This window comes from Otolemur garnettii, unplaced genomic scaffold (assembly GCF_000181295.1).
Source record: "Otolemur garnettii isolate 467f Iridium unplaced genomic scaffold, OtoGar3 scaffold00025, whole genome shotgun sequence".
Classification (NCBI taxonomy): domain Eukaryota; kingdom Metazoa; phylum Chordata; class Mammalia; order Primates; family Galagidae; genus Otolemur; species Otolemur garnettii.
Window position 1 is genome coordinate 16,062,725 of NW_003852420.1, and position 10,561 is coordinate 16,073,285.

The 10,561-nt window shown below is 39.7% G+C and overlaps 1 protein-coding gene across 1 annotated transcript in view; it reads right to left on the bottom strand.

Moving 5' to 3' along the window:
• Window positions 1-10,561, bottom strand: part of EIF2S2 (eukaryotic translation initiation factor 2 subunit beta) — a 22,921-nt gene that overhangs the window by 9,276 nt on the left and 3,084 nt on the right. Inside the window, exons 2-5 of the mRNA XM_023512258.1 lie at window positions 6,986-7,163; window positions 5,204-5,307; window positions 1,032-1,167; window positions 2-93 (exon numbers count right to left, since the gene is read on the bottom strand). Coding sequence (XP_023368026.1) covers window positions 2-93; window positions 1,032-1,167; window positions 5,204-5,307; window positions 6,986-7,163 — 510 coding nt within the window. The remainder of the gene's footprint in view (window position 1; window positions 94-1,031; window positions 1,168-5,203; window positions 5,308-6,985; window positions 7,164-10,561) is intronic.

Here is a 10,561-nt window from a genome sequence, read left to right on the forward strand (position 1 = left end):
ATGTATAGTCTCTTTCTGAGCCTGCCCAAGCAGGGCCCGTCTGGTTACTGAATGAGATACCATCATCTTTTTTGCTGTCTTCATCTTCTAGAGCTACAAATAACAAAGACTATAAGAATGAGGGATAGGCTACAAAACAAAGCGGGCAAAGGGGAGAAGATCTAGAGAAATAAAAGCTTCAAGGACATCTGTCTTCCTTTCCACAACTGCCTCAAGTATAAAGGGACCAAGACTCACAATCAACCCTTAAAGACAGGGATGTTGTGCTTTTCAAGAAAGATCCTTAATAGAGACTTCTCTAATTAAGAGTTTCTAATACACTAAAATGTTTCCTGATTTAACAAACAAAATAATGCATTAGAATAATTAGAGGAAAAAGAATCCAACTGTTCTGAAATACTTAAGAAACATCCATATGCACAAAAACCCATCTTCTGACTATATTTACATTCTCTGAAGACCCTATACCATTTATTGATTGAAACAGAGTCCCACTACATCACCCTCGGTAGAGTGCCACAGCATCACAGCTCACAGCAACCTCACACTCTTAGGCTTAAGCAATTCTCTTGCCTCAGCCTCCCAAGTAGCTGGGACTATAGGCACCTGCCACAACACCTGGCTATTTTTTGGTCACTATTGTTTGGCAGGCCCAGGCCAGGTTTGAACCTGCCAGCACCGGTTTATGTGGCTGGCGCCGTAGCCTCTGAGCTATGGGGGCCAAGCTAGATCCTATAGCATTTAGAAACTAATAAAACTATACTTTAAACAAAATACTTTAAAAAAAAATTTTAAACATTATTTAACAATCACCTACAGAAGTTTTCCCAAGCTTTAATCAGCATGCTTTTAATGTAATCATAATTGTCAAATTCTTCCCCCATGAAATCTGTTAGATGCTATTTCCTTTCAGCTTCCATTATTAGGCAATGGAAATAAGGGGCAGGAAAGTCCCCTCTTCACAAACAATCAAAACTAAAGCCAAAGGACTATATGACCCTAGAAATGGGCAGCTAAGTCACCAATATTACCTTCATCTTTCTCTAGTATTTCATCCTCATCTGGGAACTTAACATTCTTCTTTTTCTTCTTTTTATTGCCAAGCATAATGTCAAGGTCATCCTCTGGTTCAGCTGGTTCTTGAACATCACTTTCAATCTTAAGATCCTAAGAAATTGAGATGATTCTCAACATTTTTATATTAGGACTATCTTTTTAAAAAATGTTACCAGTTGATATCATTTTAGAGGGAGGAAAATATCAAATATTCAGAACTCAAGTTACAGATAAGACATGCCTTTCATAGATGGGTCAAACTGACTGAGACAGACTCTGCCATTTAAACTGTGAATTCCTTAAGACATCTCTGTGAGCTCTCCTCCCTTTTATTCCTTGTTTTCATTCTTCAGCCTTGGGATCTTATTACAATTATTATCCATGTTTTTAAATTAGGATAATGTCAGAAGCACCTGGGAAACTTCAATCTTTTGAGTGATTATCTTTTTTTTTTTTTGGAGACAAGAGTCTCACTTTCTTGACCCCTGACAGAGTGCCCTGTGGTTGCTCACAGCAACCTCTAACTCTTGGGCTCAAGCAATTCTCTTGCCTCAGCCTCCCAAATAGCTGGGAGTATAGGCGCCCACCACAAAGCCCAGCTGTTTTTAGAGACAGGGTTTTGCTCTAGCTGAGGCTGGTCTCCAACTGTGAGCTCAGGCAATCCGCCCACCTCAGCCTCCCAAAGTGCTGGGATTATAGGCGTGAGCCACTGAGCCTGGCGCCCAGCCTTTGATTGATAATCTCTAGTAGGAGTAGTGTTCAGGAGTATTTTAAAGAAGTTTCTAGAGACTGTGATACAGTCATGGGAGAGGTTTTTCCTGCTGACACCAAACATGGTGTTTTTCCACACTAATTCACCGGCCGAGCATCCTCTGGTTCGATTCAATTCAATTCTGAACCATACCACCTAGAGCAGCAGTTCTCAACCTGTGGGTTGAGACCCACAGGAACTGTATTAAAGGGACAAGGCATTAGGAAGGTTGAGAACCACTGATCTAGAGTCAGACTCCATAGGTATGCAGGGCTCAGTCCTACAAGACCAACCTCATTTCAGATTTCAGTCAGAAAAGTATAGGTTTCCCACATTGCACACACTTCTGACTTGGCTAAAAATACCCGAGTTCCCACACCCCTACTCCAAGAGTCAGTAACTTGCTAAAATAAACATAGCAAAGCACTCACTATTGCCTGTTTATTATAAAGGATACAACCAAGGAACAGCCAAATGGAAGTGATGCAGGGGACAAAGTATGAAGGTGGGGGACTGAAAGGGTAAGGAAGGCAGGCATGCCACATGCCACCCTCCTAGCACCTTTATGTGTTCAATAACCTGGAAGCTCTCCAAACCCTGTTTAGGGGTCTCATTACACAGGTATGACTCATTAAATCATTAACCTCTTATGACTTGAGCCCAATTTCCAGACCTTCTTCCCAGTCTGAAGGTGGTTGATGGGTACTTAAAGTTTCAACTCTCTCATCAGGGCTTTCTGGTGACCAGCTCTCATCCTAAAACTATCTAGGGCAATGGTTCTCAGCCTTCCTAATGCTGTGACCCTTTAATACAGTTCCTCATGTTGTGGTGACCCCCAACCATAAAATTACCCTACTTCATAACTGTAATTTTGTTACTGTTATGAATCGTACTGTAAATATCTGATATGCAGGATGTATTTAAGTAACCCCTGTGAAAGGGTCATTCAACCCCCCAAAGGGGTCATGATCCACAGGTTGAGAAGCGCTGATCTAGGGATTCCTAATCACCAGCCATCTCATTAGCATAAAAAAGATACTCTTACTTTGAAGACTCCAAGGGTTTTAGGAGTTGTGTGCTAGGAACCAGAGACAAAGACCAAATATTTAGTTTTTATTATATCACAGCCTAGCACCAGACCATAGAATGGGTTTGGGGCATCACTCTTTAGATATGACATTATGAAAGAGGGAAAGGCAGAATCCATGGAGAATTAGGATCAAGTGCTAGAGACAAGGTAAAGGTTGACCCTAAAATTAGTTGCTACAGGATGTAAACAGGGCATAAAGCCTAGAAATGAGTCCTAAACACCTCCAAGGAGCAGAAAGGGCCATCTTAGTTTCTGGCCCTTTAATTTTTCCCTCTTCTCACCAGTTGATCTAACCTAAAGCATTACTCATCAATTAATAATTATCTTTTGTGTGCCTACAAAATGAACTGTGGCAATGGCTACAGTAATTTCAGAAATTTTGTCAGCAAAATAGTTGGATGGGTTGAGACTAAATGAAGCTCAGATTTGGAATCCCAAATCCAGCTGTGTAGTCTTGGTGTCACATTTAGCCATCAAGTACCAATTAGTCCACATATATTAGCTAGATACCACACAAACAGAAAACCAGATATTGACCTATTCTTGAAGTCAATAAACTAAAACTTAGAAATGCTGACTATAAAGTACCACACGTTAGCCAGCTTAAAGCCCTATACTATTATGTATTGTATTTTATTTCATAATAGCTGCTTCCAAACTGAGCCCAATAGAACAATAGGCAGAGTAGCAAAATGTGTTTTTTAAGGCTTTTCAAAAGCTCTATGAAGGGCTCAGCGCCTATAGCTCAAGTGGCCAAGGCGCCAGTCACAGACCTAAGGTGGCCAGTTTGAATCCAGCCCAGGCCCGCCAAACAACACTGACGGCTGCAACCAAAAAAAATAGCCGGGCGTTGTGGTGGGTGCCTGTGGTCCCAGCTACTTGGTAGGCTGAGGCAGGAGACTCACTTGAGCCCAGGAGTTGGGAGGTTGCTGTGAGCTGTGATGCCACAGCACTCTACCCATGGGGACAGCTTGAGGCTCTGTCTCAAAAAAAAAAAAACTCAATGAAGGTCTGAAAATTCAAGTGGAAGAGGAAACCAAGACCTCAAAAACACTTTAGCTTCAAGCTTAACATCCGTGTCTTTCCTGATTACCAGGATAGTTGTAACATCCTCTTTTGTTATTTTCTCAATGGCAGAGAAAAAAGTTTATAAGCATTTAACTTACTACGAGTAGAGCTTATCTGTGACATAAGCTACTGGAAGAATCAATCAACAAACTCTTGTTAACTAAGGCTTTCTGTGGCACATCACTATGTGTCACCTTGTTACCTGGAATAAATCCCATTTGTTCAGTATAGTATGAGCATTTCTTTTTCTCAATTTCTCTATAATAGCAGGAAAAGAAGAGGATCCCCAAACAGAGAATAAAATAAATCCAAGTATTACTCTAAAAGAATTCTAAATTATCCCTGAACTAAAATTATCTTTGAAAACAGGAAAAATACCTTCTTCATTTTCAAGCCTTCACACAAGGCTTGAATTACTGTAATCACTAATACATATTTATTGAGTTGAATTAACTAAGTCATCAAAATTGATGACACTGTCTTCAAAATTCAATGATATACATTTCTGGCTATATGTAGGAGAGTTTGAACAAATAATTACTTATCAAAGGAAAATTTTGGTAGAGGGGACACTTGGGGTACATGTTCTTACTGTTAAAGAATAAACTTTCAGCTCCTTCCTCTTTCATCCACCTTCCTATTCATCTACTTGCTCACCTATTTACCTACTCCTTATTTTGAGATATTGAGATTTCTGTATTAGAAATCAATCCATTAGTAAGACTAGCAGAGGGTCTTAAGTCCCTATAGTATCAGACAACTCCAGGCCTAAATGCTCTGGTTTGCCTACAGGCCACTTTGTCATCAGCTAACAAACCACCACAGGCTGGATTTATTATTTGCTGCTTGGAGGTACACATAAAAATGTGTGTAAATTTAACATGTTACCAAAAGTTTAACAGAAGAAACCACAGGACTATTTCCTCCACAGGACTTCTCAAAGAAGTATCTCTTCTCACACAACAATCTCAGTATGGTTAAGGACAGGTTCATTTTGTGATCATCTTATGACACACATATAAATATTTAAGGCTTAAATGTATACTCCTTGAACCATAATACTACCCTTTAAGATACCTAGTCAGATATACGCCTAAGAAAATAACCTGAACAGTGGCAATTAAGTGCTACTAACAAAAGCAAAGCTAGTAAGAGATGAAACAAAGGGGGAGAAATATCAGCTGTAAGCAACCTTTCAAGAAGTCAAATTTTTACCTTTAATAAGAAAGCAATACTACCTTTACACCTTCTTCAGCTTCATCAATATCAAATATCTTTTTTGTTTTTTTCTTCTTTTTCTTTTGATTAAAGAAGTTCAAGTCATCTAGATCATCAGAAGCATCTGAAAAGATTGAGGTATAATTATTAATAACAACTAAAAGGGAAAACATCAAATTTTGAATTATGCCAACATAGTTCAGTTATAAATTAATCAAAGGCACCAGAAAAGAAACACGGGATATTAATCAGTAGTACATTTGTCCCTCCACAATCACAAAAATTATGGTTCTAAAAAAAAAAAAAACAAAACAGTATTAGATCAACTCAAAGCTTTGGGAAAAATTTCGTTAGGGGACCATATTGAGAATATTCATTCAGTAACCTGACCGTTTATCATTCCTCAGGTTCCCAAGACAAAGTCAGAGCTCCAACACAATTTCTAAGGCTCTCCAGTCTTATTTCCCTACTTTTGTTACTAGTCTTGACCCCTTCACTCCCCACACCTCAATCCCTGGCTCTAGTTCCTACTACACAGTGTGTGTGGTCTCTCACCTCCAAGCCTTCCCATGAGCCCTCCCACACAGCTGTTACCTCCATCACATAGGCTCTTGGTTAGAAGTTCCCTAACTTAGAAGTGTGCTCTAAGTCTATTCTTCTTTCCACTCGTTTCTGGGTCAAGTGTCCTAAGTGTGCTTACTTACCTTCTGTTTACTCCAACTGAGGTACCTATTACCAACTTGCTTATCTATATCTCCCTGCTAGACACTAAGGGGCTAAGCCTTGCTCACCTAAACTCTAGTACCTATGTTGACATTTTATTAAACCAATCTATCATCAAAAGGCCTTAAAAATTATTTCATATTTATTAAAATAAGACTGCACAGTAAATACAAGTATCAATAAATTTTATCTACTATTAATGAGTAATGTTCAGTAAGCTTTCCATTTGCTCTGCTATATTATAAACTAGGAATACTTCAGGATCCCTCTGCTACAAAGTTTTGCAAAGAGCTATGTATGGGCTCAGTGCCCAGACCTCAGTGAGTAGGGTGCTAGCCACATACACTGAAGCTGGTGGGTTCAAGCCCAGCCTGGGCCTGTCAAACAACAATGACAACTGCAACCAAAAAACAGCTGGGTATTGTGGTGGGCACCTGTAGTCCCAGCTATTTGGGAGGCTGAGGCAAGAGAATCGCTTAAGCCCAAGAATTTGAGGTTGCTGTGAGCTACAACGTCACAGCACTCTACCGGGTGACATAGTAAGACTCTGTCTAAAAAAAAAAAAAGCAGCTATGTATGAATTCATTGTCTTACTACCACAAGAATGATTACTTCCCATGTTTGTTTCCAGCATGTACAAGACACTTAGCACAAGGTAGTCAATGAATGTCAGTTTTTGCTATCTAAACAGTCTTATAATAAATAGATGCAAATAATATTTATAGAATTATTTCTAATAGTCAAAATGTATCTATAGCTCGTATGTAACATCAAATACTTTAGACTATAATTGGTCCTATTTCTTTCTGCCTACACTCAAACACAATTACTTTTAAAATTAGAAAAGGGATCTGACAAGTTAGACTGGAAAATCCACTCTGGAAGGACAAGGTTTCATACCTTTACACCTTATGAATTCAGTGCAACAAGCCTATCAGAAATCTGGAAACGTTCAGTGCTCATAGACTACTGAGATAGCCTTGACTTTACCAGAACAGCCTGCATATGCAAAATGCAAAACACTGATGTAACTAGGTAGGGTTCCTAGAACAATAGGGACTCTCAAATCAATCACTCACCTTTTTTCCTACTGTCCTCCTCATCAGCTTCCATATCTTTGTCCTCAGTCAGCTCTGGCTCCACTTCTTTTGTTTCTGAGGGCTGGGTTTCCTCTGTTTGGGCATCTCCTTCCTCATCTAACATAAAGGGCTTCTTCTTCTTCTTTTTCTTCTTGCTCATAGTAGGATCAAAAATCATCTGATTTTTATTTAAAAGATAATAAAAAAGAAAAAGAGACAAAGTGATTGTTTTAATGATACTCACATTCCCTATGCTATGTGGATACATTAAAATATCAAAAGGATTTTACCAAAAAATAAAATAAACTGTCCATCCAAGCTTCCTTATACCATTAAACATGGGTGGGGAGTCTGATAACATGTACACATCTTTAAATTTGTAAAGTACAACAAAATAGAGCAACTTCACTTTAAGTTTCATGAACAAATGAAATCATGGACATTATGAGTAACAAAATTTAGGAAAGGGTGCTTAGCAGTAACTTCTGCTATGCTCCTCACTTTATAGAAGAGAAAAATCAATGTCTAAGCAGGTTACAAATTTTTTTTCTTGGTCAAGACAAGAGTCCTACCTATGCCCTGAGCAGAGTGCAAAGGTGCCGTAGCTCACTGAAACCTCAGACTCAGGCTGTGGGCATCCCGCTGCCTTTGCCTCTGAAGCCGCTGGGATTACAGGTACTCGATACAGTGGCCGGCTGGGTTTTTCAATTTTTTTCATGAGTTGGGGTCTTACTCTTGCTCAGACAAGCCTCAAACTCCTGAGGTCAAGCAATCTTCCCACCTCAGCCTCCCACAGTGCTGGGATTACAGGTGTGAGCCACTGAGCCTGGCAGGTTATGAATGTTTTATTCAAGTTTAGTAGCCTGGGGTTGATATACCAGGATCTGATAAAAAAGAATTTAAAAAAAAAAGTCAAATAGAACTAGATTCAAATCCCAAGTATTTTTTTTCCTGAGCCCCATACCAATACTTGTTCTACCATGCTTAATTAAATTTAGGATTCTGCCCAACGATCTGCTGTGGACAGTATAATGAAATGTTTAAAAACATAAGTCTTAACAGCTCATGCCTATAATTATGCCCAGTGCTTTTGGGTGGGGGGGCCTAATGTAGGAGGAGCGCTAGGAGTTCAAGACCAGCCTAGGAAACACAGTAAAACCCTATCTCTATAAAAAAATTTAAAAATTAGCTGGATGTGGTGGCACACACTTATAGACCGAGCTATTTGGGAGGCTGAACTGGAACAGAACTTGAGCTCAGGAGTTCAAGGTCATAGTGAGCTACTATCATGCCACTATACTTCACTGTGAGCCACAGAGCAAGACCCTGTCTCTTTAATTAGGAAAAAGAGGAGAGAAGACTAGTAAGAAGAAAGACAAGCACAGGTCTGGAGCCTAACTGATTGGATCTGGATTCAAATTCTAACTCAGTCTCATCTTTGTATTATTCCACGCCTCATCTATAAAATAGAGATAAGTATAGGGGAAGTAGTTACATTATAAAAAGAAAGACAGAGGTAAGTGGTAAGTAGCAGAACTAAAACCAAAACACACAAGGTTACAGGAGGATTAAATGAGTAAATAAATATAAAACCCTTGGCACAGTGCCTGGGACTTAACTATTCAATAAATACTAGCAATTCTCATTTATATATAAAATGCTTCAGAACGCATGATATATCTTGATCCCTATCACTGAAATTTCAACTTATGTGATCTAATTTCCTAGACATATCATGAAACTCAAAAAACTCTCAAAAGTTATTCTAATTAACTTAATTAATTTTTTTTATGTCTCAAGTATATTAAGGAAACTAAGCTACAGCCTGTAATGAGGTAGGGTAGTTATGGTCCTCAGCCAATATAAAGAAGCAAAGTACCAGCAAAACTTTAAGGCAAAAATTTTAATACAGCCTCACTTCAAAGTTATTCTCTTCTCCCTTAACAAGGATCCAATTGTATAAATAATTCTGAAATGCAGTCAATCTGAAGAACATACCTGGCAAGCTTAAATAAGTGTTCATTCCAAGACAGAAGAGCAAAGAGAAAGGGGTCTCTTACTGCTGATGTACCACTGGGGTTTGGGTCACCCTACATATTGTACAGGGCATTAGCTACAATTCATCATCATTCTTGAAATAGGGAGACTAGGCAAAAGAACAGACAGCACACCAGACACTATAAATTTGCTTCTGGAACGGGTTACAATTCATTTGTTGTATTTTTTCAAGCATCAAGTTCCATGCACTATTGACTGCATTTCAACTATTATTTAGCAAAACAGACCAGAGATGGGTGACCCTTAATTCAAAGGACAGCCTCACAAGGGCCTTTTTTTTTGGAGACAGAGTCTCAAGCTGTCACCCTGGGTAGAGTGCCATGGCATCACAGCTCACAGCAACCTCAAACTCTTGGGTTTAAGTGATTCTCTTGCCTCAGTCTCCCAAGTAGCTGGAACTACAGGTGCACGCCACAATGCCCGGCTATTTTTTTGTTGTAGTTGTCATTTTTGTTTAGCAGGCCCAGGCCGGGTTTGAACCCGCCAGCCTCAGCGTATGTGGCCATCACCCTAAACACGGAGCTATGGGTGCCACCAACAATGGGCTTCTTATCCCTCAAAAAACATTCTTATTTAGCTCTACAGGTAAACAGTTTGGTTGTAGAGGATAATAAACATGCAGTAATCATAATTATGAAACAATTATTATCTGTTTACTTAACCTATACTCATGCCTCAATTTCATTCATACCACCCTGTAAAGTAGTTTACAAATAAGGAAACGAGGGATCCCAAAACAGCACCTAAAGAAGACCTTCTGAAAGAACAAGGCCATGTCAATCTTGACTAAAATCATGGCTTCTTATGACTTTCATTATCTGACTTCTAAATTATCAGTTGACTACATCCCAGTATTTTTTTTTTTTTTTTTTTTTTTAGACAGAGCCTCAAGCTGTCCCCCTGGGTAGAGTGCCAGGGCATCGCAGCTCACAGCAACCTCTAACTCCTAGGCTCAAACGGCTCTCCGACCTCCACCTCCCAAGTAGCTGGGACTACAGGTGTCTGCCACAACATTCAGCTATTTTTTGGTTGCAGCCATCTTAGTCTGGATTCGAACCCGCCAGCTCAGGTGCACGTGGCTGGCGCCCTAGCTGCCTGAGCCACAGGCACCAAGCCCATCCCAGTTTTTTAAATGAGATTAGTTTGGACTTGAGAAGCAAGTAGTTGCTGACAATGCACTTATAGAAAATATAGAATCACTAGAGCTATTTTTAAGTTCACAACAAAGCCTTCAAAAGCATAAAGTTTTGGCTTGGTGCCTGTAGCTCAAGCAGCTAGGGTGCCAGCCACATACACCAGACCTGGTGGGTTCAAATCCAGCCTGGGCCTGCCAAACAACAATGACAACTATAACCAAAAAAATGGGCAGGCATTGTAGCAGGTGCCTGTGGTCCCAGCTACTTGAGAGGCTGAGGCAAGAGAATCGCTTGAGCCCTAGAGTTTGAGGTTCCTGTGAGCTGTGATGTTATGGCACTCTAACCAGGGAGACAGCTTGAGACTCTGACTAAAAAAAAAAAA